General features: G+C 36.1%; 1 protein-coding gene across 1 annotated transcript; it reads left to right on the forward strand.

Annotated features, from left to right (window-relative positions):
• Positions 1–822: 822 nt before the first annotated feature.
• Positions 823–12,462, forward strand: LOC140330037 (uncharacterized). The gene is made up of 6 exons (XM_072410398.1): positions 823–1,554; positions 6,290–6,383; positions 6,525–6,643; positions 8,848–8,990; positions 11,886–12,083; positions 12,229–12,462. The coding sequence occupies exons 1-6, from the start codon at positions 1,375–1,377 to the stop codon at positions 12,341–12,343; spliced, it is 849 nt and encodes a 282-aa protein (XP_072266499.1). The 5' UTR covers positions 823–1,374; the 3' UTR covers positions 12,344–12,462.
• Positions 12,463–15,941: the final 3,479 nt, after the last annotated feature.

The following is a 15,941-nucleotide window of genomic DNA, read 5'->3' on the forward strand; positions in this document are numbered from 1 at the left end:
ATTATTTTCTTTGCCAGAATATGTATGGTCAACTAATGTCCAAGGTCTGCATGATTGGTAAATTATATACCAACTTTCAACACAAAAAGTAAATTAGATTTGTCGAGTAAAGCTGGTAATACTAAAGCAGCACGATTCATGGTGGTAGTATAGACAGTCAATAATTATGAATTGTGGCAATACACAATCAATAATGCTGATACTAATAATAACACAGCAGTTAACTGTATATAAACGGGTACCAACAGAACACAGATTTAACAAAATATGTAATCACCAACTGGTTGCATATAAGTAGTTGCCTGAACAAACCACCCATTTCTAAGTAAATTATAACTTCTCCTTACCCCAGACTTGACCTGATATGTTGAAATTATCAGGATACATTGGTGTATATTTCTGCTCTAATACAACAAATCTGGCACATACTGCCACTAATGCACTGATGTCAATCCTGAGGCAGGCAGGCACTTGGGAAACTCAGAATGGCAGAAGTGATGGGCAGTGATGTATTTATCCTCCAATCTCCTCATGAGTCATTTGAACATTGTTCTTTAGTTCTGGATAATTTAGCATAATTGTAAACTTAAGGTAGCAACATTGATCAAGTGCAGGCATTTTGTAAGTACCCACAGGTTGCCTGAATTTTGTTCTCAGTATATTCTGTGTCCCTGTGGGAGCCTTATTCTCAGACAGTACATGGGGCTCAACTTTTTTACAAGTCTTGATTATGTCCATATCCTCCAATTTCTTAATTAAATTCCTATTATTCATGTGCCAGTAATTTAAGGTTCTCTAGATAGATTTCACAGTTGAATGACAAGAGTGGGCTTAGGAGTGGACAGAGTTGAAGTTTGGGAGTGGAAAAAATTAAAGTTATTCTTGATCCGGAAAAAGTTGAGGTACAAAGTTAAGGTTCTGCTTACAAATTAAGTTTAGGATTGAAGTTTTCCACAAACATATAGAAACTGATTTTAAGATTTAAACAGATATTGTGTTAGTTTTGAATTGAGTCAATCTGACTTAGTACTCATGCGCTCGTAGCAATTGTTTCGCTTTGTTCCTTGCTTACACCTCACAAGTCCTGTTACTTTGATTGCTGTCCCTTTATAAGTGCATTTCCATGCCAAACAGATTACGGCCTGGAGCCATGTACCTAGACTGCATTCTCCTATCCTATATACAATGATAATATGAAAGCAGATAAACTGCTTCACAGCCATCAGCTATTTCCATATTAAACAGTATTTTATAATCCAAACTAACTTTTCAAGCAATGAACCTCTGTGTATTAACAAAGGAATTGCATCTGTTTGTGAAACAAATCTGTTTGCTAAGAATATAAGACTGAATGAAGCATAGCTTGTGATTTCCATGCTCTGTTTAAAATATTATCTCTTTAGCTCCTCAGGTGTGAACACAAGCAGCAACAGCTTTTCTAAATCCTACTCATCACACTGCTCTGATCTCAGTGAAACTAACTCACCTTTACCAACTCTGTCAAATAAAAGAAGAACTCTGCAGCAAAGCTGTGATTCTGGCATCTCATCTCCAGTAAGTATTTTTATGATTTTGGCTATTCTACATTTTATCACCAAAACCAAAATTAAGAAATATTTTTCCAAATGAGTTCTAAGTTAGATACATAGGAATGTATGGTAACTATTTTAAATCATTATTTTTTGGATTAACAAAAAAATATGCCATTGTATAATAAAAGTTTTTGTTTTAGTAGGTTTGATTGCATATCATCAGCGCAACAAGTTCTTTTGATGAACTTAGATACACATGAATGCATGGTAATTATCTTGAATCAACATCTTTTGGATTAAATAAAAGTCTATATTATAGTATTAGGATTGATTGCATATCAACAACACAACAAACATTACCTAATCTGAATTTACAGTAAAGTTACCAGTAAAAGCAAGGTTTAACATTTCATAACTGTCTTGGATCCCTTCTGTCAGGCATTATAGTAAGGCTCCTGTAATATCTAAGGGGGTTCCTGTGCCTTTTTTTTTACACTTAGTTCAACTGTGTATGGAAAAAAGGGGGCCTCTATATCCATTGAAAAAGGGAAGGTTATTGGGTTTACAAGAATGAAACATACCCTCACAACCCAAAGTATTTGGACTTGAATATTCAGTTACAGTTGTATTGAGTTACATCAACCCATGTCTTTGGATAACAGAAGAAACCAAAAAAGGCTGGTATCATATGTGATTGCTGCTGTGATTGCCTCTGAGAGCTATACGGTTCTATTCCCTGTTACACTATTTTGTTTGGAAGTGGGAAGGGTTCGGGGAAGGGTTCGGGAAAGGGTGGGAAGGGCCCGGGGCACATACAGTATAGAGAGGACTGGAGGGAGCACCTGTTTTCCTAACCAATTTGGCTGCATCAACAAGTTAAAAGTATTTTCTGTATTTGCTGGGGCAGAAAAATGTCCCAAAATAACCCCCATGCCCAGCATCTTACTACCAGCATGGCAAAACTGTTGGGTTTTGCAGGTGGTTCCATTACAGCTTAGGGAATCTGCCCCTTTTGCAAATGTATGGCATGGCATACACCACAGTGGCAAGTGCCTAGCTCCCAGATCACATGGTCAAGAAAGCATAACCATGGATGCTACATATCCTTTATGCACACAATCTTTTAGTGGCCAGGGATCATTAAGATAAGACAGGCCACTGGAGCTGGTGGTACTACCATGCATCTTGTGTAATTATTAATTATATTACAGCCTGGCCATCTGTATCTCCTCTGCATAAATTACCTCATCCTCTGATTCAACTGGATCAGCAGTTCCATCAAAGTGCCCAAAACATATTCAACATCCCAGACAAAATGTTGTAATGCCGTGCTAGGAGCAAAAATGAGGAAGTGCTGTATAAAGACCTCCTTGGTGTAGATTCTAATGATGGCAGGATCTCTTCTGAAAAATATGAACAATTCTGTTATTCCCTAAAGGGGAGAAGCAGTGATGATGACTTCCAAAGCACTGATTTTAAAAGTTGCTTTTCCAAACCACAGCGACCAGACATAGCTGCAGGCAGCATTTACAAACAGTGCCCGATCCACATGACTGATAACTACATCAGGTTTGGGGCTGATGCAGACACTAGGACAGATGTTCCAAGTTTATCCCTGGTCCATGTACAGATACATAAATCATCCTGAAAGTAGGTAGTACAAATATATTTTAAAACATTAACACACATTGAAAAGATGTCATTAAGCTGACCTTACAATAAAAATATTCCAAATGCTATAATACCTGGTCAGTACAATGTTCATTCACTTTGACGGCAATGGGTGTGCATTGAGAACTTGCAGTGCTTTAAATACATTCTTCACAACTTAAATAAAGCAATGCTGTGTTTCTCTTTATATATCCAAGTCAGATATTTGAAGTGATATAGAGCAGTGTCAAAGATTTGACCCAAGTAAAGCATTCAATTTCATGTTCATCCAAGATAAAAACAAGTCTATAAAAAACAGGTTGTTCTCAGGCATGCAGTGGAGATTATATCTCCTAATTTAATGTCTGACTAAGGTGAGGATTCAAGTATCATCAGCTGTTTATCTAAAAAACAACACTTATATATATATATATATATATATATTGGGGATTCAGAAAGGATAATTGGCCTTTGCTGCCCTTGGCAAACAGTTTGCAGTGTCTAATAAACTCATAGGAAAACAGAAAAAATACACATAGTAAGGTATATATATATATATATATAAATATATTTACATTATTATTTTCTATTATCGTGGTACAGTATTTATCCCTTTAGATATCACTAACCAAAAAAAAAGTTCAGTTGCTGCAGTAATGGAAAGAATGGAGGGTTCATCTAATATCTTAGTTTTGCTTTGATTAGTTTCAACCATTCACTGGCATGTTATCTTCTTCAGAAAGACAGTGTTTTTTCCCAAGAGAATGTAGTAAACAGATGACACCGATTATTCTGTTGATAAAACACTAGAACAGCATTTAACTTATAATTTGTGGAAAACAGTATGTTGTTGAACGTGTAAATAGAACAGTGAAACGACCAAGAGAGTGTGAGTGCCAGTAATTTGGATAATACATTTCTTTAAAAAAGTATAATCACTTTTTTCTTATACTTTATTTTTTTTATAGTAAAAAATAAATAAAAATAGTATTTTTAGCTAACACATGTACTTTTAGAAACTATGAGCTGTTAGCATTTAAAGGTGCTCTGAGATTTAAGCAAGGGGTCAGACATGTAGACAGGAGCCAACTGCCCTTAGGCACTGCTCCTGGCTGGCTGCTGCATAAACACAAGTAACTGAGTAACTGACTTGGCATTCAGCATACATGACATGACGGATTTTCACAATTTTTCAAATGAAAATTGTTTTTTAAATAATACATCATCATGTAGGCATGTTTATATATATATATATATATATATATATATATATATATTTATATATATACACACTGTAGGTACACACTGAGCCTCATTTGTAATATTTTGTTCTATTTTTAAAGTTTGCAATTATATAATATGAATGCATTACATTTGTAAGGTTGCATTTATATAATTTTGTTTTACTTCTAATGTTTCTTTAACTGATATATGAAGATGAAAGACTGCATACAAATGGAAAAAGTAATAGAGAAAGTAAATAAAATACAACAATTTTTTGTTATACTGTATAACTCAATGGCACATGCTGACTACCTCCAAATATCATTTACACAAGACAGCTGCATTTTGACAGTCATTCTTACTATGTGATACTAAACAATTCCCAGCTATCATTTTGGTAGTGGGTAATAGCCATCACTGGCTTATCATAGAAGATAAATACTGGATTCTATGAACTTTTCTAGGACAAAGCTCATACAAAATCCCCAAGTGGCTAATGGTTTATCACATAATGTGCTATACTCTGTAAATAGCTAAAGGAATGGGTGAACATTGATGTTACAGGTGCAGGTATATCATTGTTGTAAATAATTGCCTGCCTTTAGGTATTATGGTCAAGACAATAAATAAACAAGGATGAAATGCATGTATTTCCTTTTTGGTCAGGTAAATCTAATATATTGATTAGTTCCATATGAACCCCAGCAAGTGGACTTTTAGGCTACTTTATATATTTTTTGCCAGTACTTGCATACAATTGTAAATCACCTGTTTAGAAAACAACACTTGTGTATATCTATAATAGAGATAAAACACCACTTTAAAAACATGTAAATGTGTAATTAGGCACATATAATATAAATATAACTAACATATAATACAAACTCCAGGATAAAATGAACACATTATGTGATTCTATTTAACCTCACTCTCTGGCAAAGGTAAAGGTCTGGTACATAGACATGTATATATGGTAATTATATTGGTGGTGGATTGCTCTACCCTTTATTTCTGTGAAAAAATATTCATACCATCTTTCTATGTAAACAGCAATGCTGCAAATAAAAGCATAGGGAAGTTCTATCATATAAGTAAATTGCGAGTGTTGACACCATGTTGACTGAATTATATTAAAGTGTATGTATAGTTGAATTTATTTTTCATTTTTGGAAATACTAGGAAAGGGTGTCCTGTTCCTCTCTATAAAGTGAGGCAATTCCCATCTTAGTTGTCTAAACCCCAGAACATATAAGGAGGGCAAAGCTACCTAAGGGAGATACAATCACCAATAGAAATCTCTATATGGGAAAAGTGTGTTTATTGTATGCAGTTACTGTAGGTAGTAGTAGATAATTATGCTGGATTGCCTAATGTATTGTGTCTGATTTGCAGTTTCACAGAACTAAACCTTCAATCAACACATAGTTATCTAAAACACACAACAAATGTTGATACTCATCTTATGCAGAGTGAATCTGATTGTTGTAATGTGTGTTGCTAATAATATATATGTTAAAATGTATTTGTTTTTTTTACCATGATTAAAATTTTAAAAATTGCATCAAACATTGTCAGTCCACATAAAGTTACTCATACAATAGAATCAAGGTATCTTCTGACATCCTTAGGCTGGGAGCCTGTAGGTTTATAATGTTCATTTAAAGGTCAAAAGTCAACCCCTAACGAGAGAAGAACAAATCTTGGATGTAGTCTTTTTTAGTTTTGAAAATATTTAGTTGCAAATATAATAACTGTTGTCCTTGTTTGACTTTGGTGATTTCAAGGTGTTGCTTCTGTGGTTTAATCATTTTCAAGTGTTCCATGAATGCACATGAAAACACTTCAAAACATAATTAGCCTTCTTTCTTCTCTGCATTTTTAAGCTGCCATGTGATGCCTTCAAATATCTAACTTGGCACAAGCTGAAAGAACATGATGTGCAGGGGACTCAAATTCGTTCTCCTAGAGTAAGGGAAGGTAAAGCAATAAACTCTTATCTCTATTCTCACTAGAACTATTTATCTACTTTTGATCCATATTTCTCTATTATTATTTGTTGTTGCCTACATCTGAAATACTTTCTGTGCATACATATGTATACGTTTTACATGATCACAGGGCCGCCCGAAGATGAGCTTGTAATAAAAGGAGAGGGACATCTATCACTAGAAGGTGCACAGACCAACGATAAAGAGATTTGGAGACGGAGACTGCAGGAAAATTGGGAGAATTGTGTGGTAAGAATAATGATGGTAACTTATCAAAGATTAATGCCTTTAATCCAGACCCTGATGTAGGAAATTGTGATTGGGCCCGATTAAGCACTCTTTGACTTACAAGTGTGCACAGTGTCCTTTTCATCACATGAGGGAGTTTATGTCCCCAAAGACACATTAGATTACTTGGTCAACATAGTGAGAATTGTGCTGAATAACCTATATTTCTTTAATAATTTAACCCAATTGTTTGCAAATCTCTTTACAAAGCAAGCTGACTATATCTGCTTTAAATTCTTACCTCCATTATTCCATTTCCTTAGTCCTATCCACCATCATGTTTTTCCTGCTCTGTCTTCTGCTGGGACAATTTTTTTTACTAAAAATCTAATAAATCCATAAAATCTGGAAGGTTTGGTAAATGTTAGGAGCAATCTGTTTCTTTATAACACCCCATCATTGGTCCATATAAAGGATCACATTGTGTACCAACATGTCATTAAAGTGGAACTAAACTTAAATAGAAAAAAATTGCAACAGACACGTCCTGAAATTGGAACTATCTTTAAGAAAAAAATAACACTTACCTTTATAGATGGAAAGTCATCAATCCCTCTACAATCCTTGTCCAGTCTGTCAGTGACAGTAAAGACAGAAAGCGAGGGGTCTCGCTTCTATTTAAAAAAAGAACAGAACATGTTTATAAAAAAAAAAAAAAATGGTGGTAGGTCTGCTTTGATTGCAGAAAGGACGGGCAATGTCCTTCTGCAATAAATGAAAGGCGCCTGCCTAATTGCAATGTTTAATTAAACTCACCTGTCCTTGCTCCCTCAAGGGTGCAGCTTCAACAGGCATCTTCACCCAGTCCTCCTCCGGGTTCGGGATCTTTGACCATAATAATCAGTCAATAACGCAAATCCTGCACATACACATGGTAGTTCATTCTTTACTGACAGCCAGTCAAGGCAGGATTGCACACTAGGTATGCACAGCTCAGTGTACATTGAAGAAAAGATTGAGAATAGACAGATATGTTGTTTTGTTGCAGAAGGGACATTCTAATTTGTAATAATGGACCTGTCTGATCATAATCTTTTCTTCAATGTACACTGAGCTGTGTATACTTAGTGTACAATCAAAGAAACAACTCCAGTTCTTAGTAATATTATGTTACTAAATAAGCGTTATCATTTTCAGTGATTCTGTATTCTTAACAAACATGAAATTGAGCAAGAATATTCCAATATTAGGTCCGTATGTGCAGAGTGACATTTTGTCCAGCTTTGTGTTCCTGAAACCTTCTACAGTAATGAAAAACAATAATTCTAAAGAAGCATTGTAACATTTCCCATGCATTAACTTTTTAAGAATGTAATTTTGCTATTTATGAGAGCAGGCACACTGTGACACAGAAAAAACACAATTAGGAGCACGGAGTTCTGAGTGACTGTGTGCTGATGCGAAGAAAATCACAAGTGTGGCAGAGTTTCATGGCAACCAGACTTAGCAAGTTTTCAGTCTGCTAAACATGATAACCAATGCATTTCAAGTGATACTTTGTCATGTTTGAACATCCCATGGGGACTTGCACTGGCTTTCACTGGGTTGAACACAATCTAACATTTGTTGAAAGATATATATAAAACAAAAGGTTGTCTAACATCTCTGTAAGCTTAAAACCATTAGAGACAATGAAGCTGGTATTACATGCCTCGGTGACTGATTCCCTTCACTGGTGGAGACAGAGGTTGCAAAGCTTTGCCCAACAAGGTGTTGCAGACTGCCCCTGGGGCCTAACATGGCTTTAGCTTCAGTGCAGTCAGCTTACAATGAATTCATATATAACCGCAAACCGTGACTTACTATATGCAAGTGACTTGTAGCTGTGATTGTTATAAAGAAAACCAATTTTCTCTGAGTAGCTGAAGTGGAACTTTTAGCAGCTTGTTAGGACATATGATAAATCTCCAATTTCTCCTAGAAATAATGTAATCCAATGAAAATTATATATTGCTGTTTTTCGTAGTATAATAAAACTTCCATTTCGCCTCGAGTCATTTTTCCCCTATGTGTTTATTTATGGCTAGTGTAAAAAATCTTCATAAAGAAAGGAAATTGCAATACATAAGAAAAAGGTTAGCTTAAACATTGATCATCCAGAATATGGTGAAGAGATCATATAAAAAAATGAAGAACAGTGACAGATTTATATCTTTTTTTTCAAGAACATAAATCTGTCTTATCAGGGTCTGGGGGACCCTTACCAACAAAACAACTTACACAGTATTCTTCGGCGACTGATAAGAGTGGAGAGACTATGGCTGGTTGATAACTCATTGAAAGATTTGAGTGCCATTCGATTGCCAAGGTAGGTAAGGGATGTTTGATAAGTGGTTTACAAACACTGGATGAACTCTTAAAAAAGGAAATTCCTTGGACACAAAGCTATTATTTCACTTGTCATGTAACCTAATTCCCAGACATTTAATACAATGGGGCTATTTTATCTTGATTGGCGAACCAAATTTTTGATTGGTGCTAATCTCCCACATTATCCAAACACACTCACTGCAAAGAGTTAATTTCAGGGCACTATGCCCACTTGTTTTCACAAGAACCATCAACTCAAATACTCAATATCCAAGAGTTTTTTTTCCCTCATAGGGGATGAAAGCCATCCATAGCATTGCAAAAAAAAATAAATTTTAGGCCCCTGGTTCTTTCTGTGGTTCCCACAGACCTCAACTTTGGGCCAGCCTCTGTGCTCTCCCAGCACACAGGCTACACAACTGTATATATATCGGTACATAGAAAAAAAAAGGGCCAAAATGGAACTTTCACAGCAGTTATAGTCCATAAAATTATCATACTGTATTACACATTATTACAAATATAAAATACTATAAAAACTTTTCCTTGCTCCTAAAACAACATTATGACAACACAATACATATGCTGAAATTATCCTTATCCAACTCGTTTAGCAGACATAGTCCACTTCCAGTTTCTCCTTGGAACGCATCACAGGCACAAGCACAGGCTTGCATCTCACTTGGAGAGTGGAAGGGTCAGGAAGAGCATCAGAGATGTGAGGGGGTCCAACTCAAAACCCCCCTTCAATGAATGAGTAACTAGACACAAAAGATCTATTACCATAGAAAACACAGTACCGCCTATTAAATTTGGATATAAACCACAAGTAAATAATAATACTATTCAGGAGGATTCCCACATACTTAGTGCTACTTTTTACATCATTGCTCAGCCTAGATGTAGTGCGGCTGAATAGGGGAGACGAAGAGACACCAAACAATGATATCATGATCCTCCCGCAGGTCCTAGCCAAGAGTGTACCTAACACAATAAATGCATATCATGCTATGTACAAGAAATGTATCAAAAATATATATGACGTAGTTGCATAGAAAAGGCCTCATGCACAAACAGGTCCCTTTCCCAACCTCCTAGATGGATGTTGGTGTAGCCAGGGGCTCAGCACGTGCCCATGGCTACGCCTTGGTTTGCAGAGACCGTGTATCGTCAAAATGGAACACATTTCTGGTGAAAATAAATTTCCATAATTCCAAAATGAACTCTGAGTAGGGCCATAGTGTTTTGTCCCTTTCCATCAAAAACTTCCTTATAGTTTTAATACCTATATCATGAGGGATACATGAATATAGTGATTCTATATCTATGATAATTGGAAGTGAGTCAGAGGGAACATTCAAGTCCTCCATTAGCTTAAGCAGCTCAGAAGTATCCTTTAAATATATTGGTACATATTGAGTACTGACACCTGCATGTTGTCTATTTTATGGGTGCAAAAAGATGAGAGTTTCAGTTTCCTTTGTGTTAAGGTGTCTGTGAGGCTTTCACTTGTGGCCCAGGTATGAAAGCAAGTTTTCTGTGGGAACAAGCATTGTGGAGGTTCATTTACCCATAATGCTTAAATCTCTTTCCACTGTTTTTGCAATTAGGCCACACATACATGCTTTTATGTGCCACGTTTATTGCCTACGGCTGCTACAACACAGTACAGGAGACCCGGAGGCTCATAGAATTTAACCTACCTAGCGGTAACCCCAAGTGCGACTCGGGGTAGGAAAACGTTGCTAAAAGCGGTAACCGTGAGATAATCCAATGGAAGTAATAGTAAAAACAGCACTTACCGCCGGTGTCCCGTGCTGTCCATCGCCGCAAACTTCTTCTCTCTTTCTCCGGCATGTTTTTGCAGCCGATGAGTCACAGGGGAGTTTCCGGTGACGTCGGTGCGTTTGTACGTTGTTGGCGGGGTGGGAAATTCAAAAATCATTTGTATTGCATTCAATACAAAAAAACGGAATTGAATACAATACATTGGATTTATATGTGTAAAAGCAGTATATATAATAGTATGAGTATAATATTTATTGTTTTTTTTAATACATTTTTTTTTAAATATATAGATTTTTAATTTATTCAGTTTATTATTTTTACATGATTTTGTGTTTCAAACTTCATTATACTCATACTTTTATATTATACTGTAAAATAAATTTTCATGAAAAACAACGTACCTCTTTTAGACATATAAAACCGGAAAGAAATTAACCGCTAGGGAGGTTAAATCATTAGATAACGTCACATGTAGGAAATAGTGATTTATTTATTTTTTATTTTTAGAACATGAACTACTACTCATTTTCTAACTAAGCAATTTTATATTGCTTGTCTGTTCATAGCTAGAGTTTTAGGCCAGGACATTAGCACTTCAGAATTACCTGCTCTTACGACATTATAATGATCCTAAAGAAGGAATAGCTTCAAAGAATCGGGCGCAAAATGGACTAGCCTAGTCAAAGTCCTGTGGGGAACTAAAATAGACAACTAATATAAAAAGAGAACTTTCTACATATTAAAAATGATGCCAGTAATTATACATAAGTAAGTGCTTACATAATTTTGTATGAAGTTCTGATCAGTGTCAGCAAATCAATGTCAGAGACTGGTAAGTAAGAATGCAAAACACCTAGCAAGCAATTTCTGCTAAAGTGAGGAATAACAGTTTCAGAGGCAAATAGCATACTTGTTGATCTGCAATAAATCATTATATCTAGTGATATTTTATTTTTATGGTATAATTATAAAAAAAAGTCACATTTTCCTTGCACTTGTATTTAGGTCAACAATTTGTTATGCTGTCTACCTTATTTTTGACATTATTGTAGATATACTGCATATATACACTATGATAACCATAAGCTGCTTTTGCTTACTGCAGGTGTAAAGAATTAAATTTAAACAAAAATCACTTTACGTCCTTTAAACAACTGCCAAAGCTTCCTGCAATTCAGCACTTATCACTTGCAGAGAATAATATTGAATCATTGGGTGGACTTACAGACTTAAAGTATTCCTCACTAGAATCACTGGTTCTAAAGTCAAATCCATGTGAGTTTCTGGAAGATTACAGACAACGGTAAGTAAAAATTAATTCTAGAATGGTCAAACTCCAAAAGCCACAAGTTTCCAGCAACCTTCACTCATCACCAGCCACAGCCTTGTATAATATGGTGGAATGCGAAGATCTTACCTGTTTTAAATATCTTTTCTTACTTTTCCAGTGTATTCTCTATTTTGCCAAACTTGAAAACATTAGATGGAATTCCTAAGCTTGCAGAGGATTGGTCCACAACAGAAGAAAGCCATTTCTTTTTAAGCAAGTGCACAATTTTGTAACCATTTAGGTGCCTGAGATCTGTTCTTTACACAAAGTAGATTTGACTGTTAACAATAAGAAATGTATTTTGGTGCTAAGCACATTCTATGTTTTTTATAAAAAATAAATACAGTGAGTCAACTTATATAATGTTGGTTTATTCATTATGAAACCACAACTAGACACTAGGTAGAAAAAATGGATTTATTGCTTAAATATCCAAACACATTATTGTAATATTGTGGAATAAGGGGAATATAATGTTTGTGTGTCTGGGGTTTGTATGTGGACTACAATTCATATAGTAAAATATTCATCTGCACCATTTTGGATTTGGTGCTGTGGTAAGTGTGACGTTTACATGGTGCAAATCAAAAAATATACTGATAATAAATATGCAGATTTTAAAAAACTGGGTAAAGCTTGATGCCTTAGTTGCACAAAGTAATATGGTAAGTGAGCACAGTCATGGGAAGGGTAGATTTTCAGTAATATTACATTTCTAAAAGTTACTGTGGACCTGCGTCTATAAAGCGGGTGCACAAAAAAAGAATTTATAAATTCTGTATGCACAGAGGTTAGTTTATAAACCCTTAAAAAGGCTATCTTTATGCATTTTTGGCTGCAGCAGGTAAGTAATGGTAGCAATGGACTGCACAAAGACTGCACAGCAACAATCTGTTTTTTAACATGAAAACTTCAATTCATTCTGAAAGGTTGCATCCTTTATTACTTACCTTAGCTAGAGAAGGGAATTACCTAAACTCCAAAATATTTGCATTAATTGATGGCTAACATGGTGCAACACTCTACTCATGCTTTGATGGGTTGTTTGCTGCTGAAATTCATGGTATATCAGTCCTTCATATCCATAGAGGTTTTAGGCGAGTGTGCATAACTTGGAATTAGCATAGTTTGATGTTGAATGTCTCTGCCTACATTGCAAAAAGCTATCCATACACAGCCAGAATAGACCATCTATGAAACCCTGCTTTTTTGTAGTTTGTCCTACCACAGCTATATCCGCCATGTGTCCTCAATGATGTGACCAGTGAATGCATTTTCTGAATGTTTTCCATGATGTGAATGCTGATATTCTTAGCATGGTGGTTCAGGGTCTAGCACTAGGGTCCAAGGTTCAAAACTTGGATTCAAATCTGTTCACCATCAGTTTGTGTGGAATCATCCCCTACCTACTGGTAAGTAAATTAGCTTCCACCCAAAATGGGCATTAACCTGTTATTGTCACATGATTTTGTAAGGAATATTAGATTGTGAGGTCCTCTGAGATATCCTTACTGGCATGATTATAAATTCATGAAGATGTTAGTGCCATGTAAATGCCAGCAGTTCCAGAACAATCAGCACTGGCGTGTATTAGCAATAGAACTAAGAAACAGCACATACCAGCATGATATAAAATCTGCAGGCGTAGGTTGATAACAAATGCAGCACTTTCAAAATAAATTGTCTTAGTCCAAGGAAGTTTTCAACTGTGTATCCTGTGCTGGGAAAGATAATAGGTGCAACCTCTACCTCCAGTAAAAATCAAGCTTAGCAGAGTTTGAGACCCCAGATAAATTATGGCGGTTAGAGCATGGTTTAGATGATCCTTTCAAACCACTACCAGTAAGTAATTTTCCTCTTAGGCAGCACAGATGAAGCCCAGGATACCAAAGGGGCATAGTTACCCAAACTCTAGCTATGGTTTCAGGTGGCCCACTGCTATCTGCTGGACAACACAGTGTACACTGCACATGCATCTGTATACACAGAGTCTCACAGAGGTCTCTCTGGTTAACACTGCATCTCCACACAAAGACATATTGAAGAAGTAGTAAAGAACCAGGCATGGTAACTCAGCAATATAAAGGATCAGCTGCAGGGACCCACAGGCATAGTACATAGAACTCCTTTGCACTTTGCCTGCCTTTTCCTGGGTACACCTTTCAAAGTGTAATTCTTCTTTAATATAAATAGCAAACAGAGTATTTTATGCATCAGTTTAAAAATTACACCATAAATCATTACAGATTACCTTCAAGGTAAATTTATACAAGGAGTACTCTGGCAGCATTGGTGGGCATTTGTGTCTGCTGAGCAACAGGATCTTGATAGATGATATATGCCCACAATACCATGAATGCCAGTTACTTGGAAGATTAAAGAAGAGGTGTTCTTTTCAAATGAGCAAGATCTAAACTGATGACCTCAACATACAAGACTTTCTTTGGCTAAAGAGACATAACAAGTACAGCCGGTGGCAGTCTTATAAAGGGATGAAGGGCAAAAATGGGTGGATATGTCATTTCTGACAAAATCAATATACATTCCTAAACGAAGCAGCCAGCAGTCCAACGCTTGCTTTGTGCTACTGAACGACTTTTGTTGATTAATTCTCCTCAGAGCAGGAGTCTCATTTCTGTATTCAGTACTGGCTGCAGCCTGCAAATGAGTTAGAGGATCATCCAAACACTGAGTACATTGCAGTCATCTAGCCTTGAGGTGATTAATGTATGTGCCACTGCAAACAGCTCATACACTGGAAGGGCAGCGCACATGAAGAACTTGGACAAGATTAAACCTGTTCGGAAGCACTGAGGACACCTGGGAGGTTATGGGGACTACATTTAATGCAATTCTTTCTACTTTGCGGTGTTAAATTATAAAATGGCATAACACTGTTATACAAGTTATTGGGTTCACTTTCTTTTTGTAAACAATGGCATTGACATTATAGCATAAAAAGTACATGTTTCCATGACAGCTATGCAGAGCTTTTAGAAAAGTATATAGAAAAAAATAGTGCGGAAAATAAACCAAAATGCAAATCTCACATAAAAATACTGCTGGTTGCTACATCAAAGTCATCCTTTGTAATGTGGTGTTTGGATCTTCCCATCTGTCTGTTTCTTTTCTGTAAGCTGTGAATTTTGTAGCTCAATAATGCTACTAAAATCACAGGTTATTAATAGCAAAAAAAGCTGCAGGCAGTCATGAGCTGACTGGGTCATGGGTTGTAAAGAGCAAGTTTATTTATCCTATTGCCTCACTCACACAGCTTCTTCTTCCATGGGACCAGTCTGGTGGTAGCCCATTTAAAATCTTGAAGTTCAGCTTTGCATGCATACTAAATTTTGTATAATTAAAACACTTAAAACCATTTACATAAAGCCAGTCTTTTGCAGTGCAGTTAACTGTATCCCCTGTGGTAAAATATGTTGCCTCCGAAACCAAGAATCAGAGGCTATCAGCAATCTAGCCTCCTAAGCCAAAGTCAACTGAAAAATTCAAATGCTCCCTGAATCTTTTGATAGGCTATGTTTGCAAGGATGTAGAGGAGGGTCAAGAAAGGTCTCACAGTCATGAGAGTTCATGCAGCCAAAATAGGAAGCTTTATGGAAGTTTACATCTAAAGAGTGCAATTCACCCAAAAGTAACAGGGAAAAACATATTTGACATGCTTATTTTTGTTAAATTCTGTTTCCAGAACCTTGTGTTTGCATCCACCTTTGCTGCTTGGGAATTGTTCAAAGCCTCCACTGGAAAATGCTATCTTAGAACAAAGGAACACCACTGCATTGAGCTGAATGCCCTAACCATGTCTCCAAAAAAAAC

Source organism: Pyxicephalus adspersus, chromosome 4 (assembly GCF_032062135.1).
Source record: "Pyxicephalus adspersus chromosome 4, UCB_Pads_2.0, whole genome shotgun sequence".
NCBI lineage: Eukaryota > Metazoa > Chordata > Amphibia > Anura > Pyxicephalidae > Pyxicephalus > Pyxicephalus adspersus.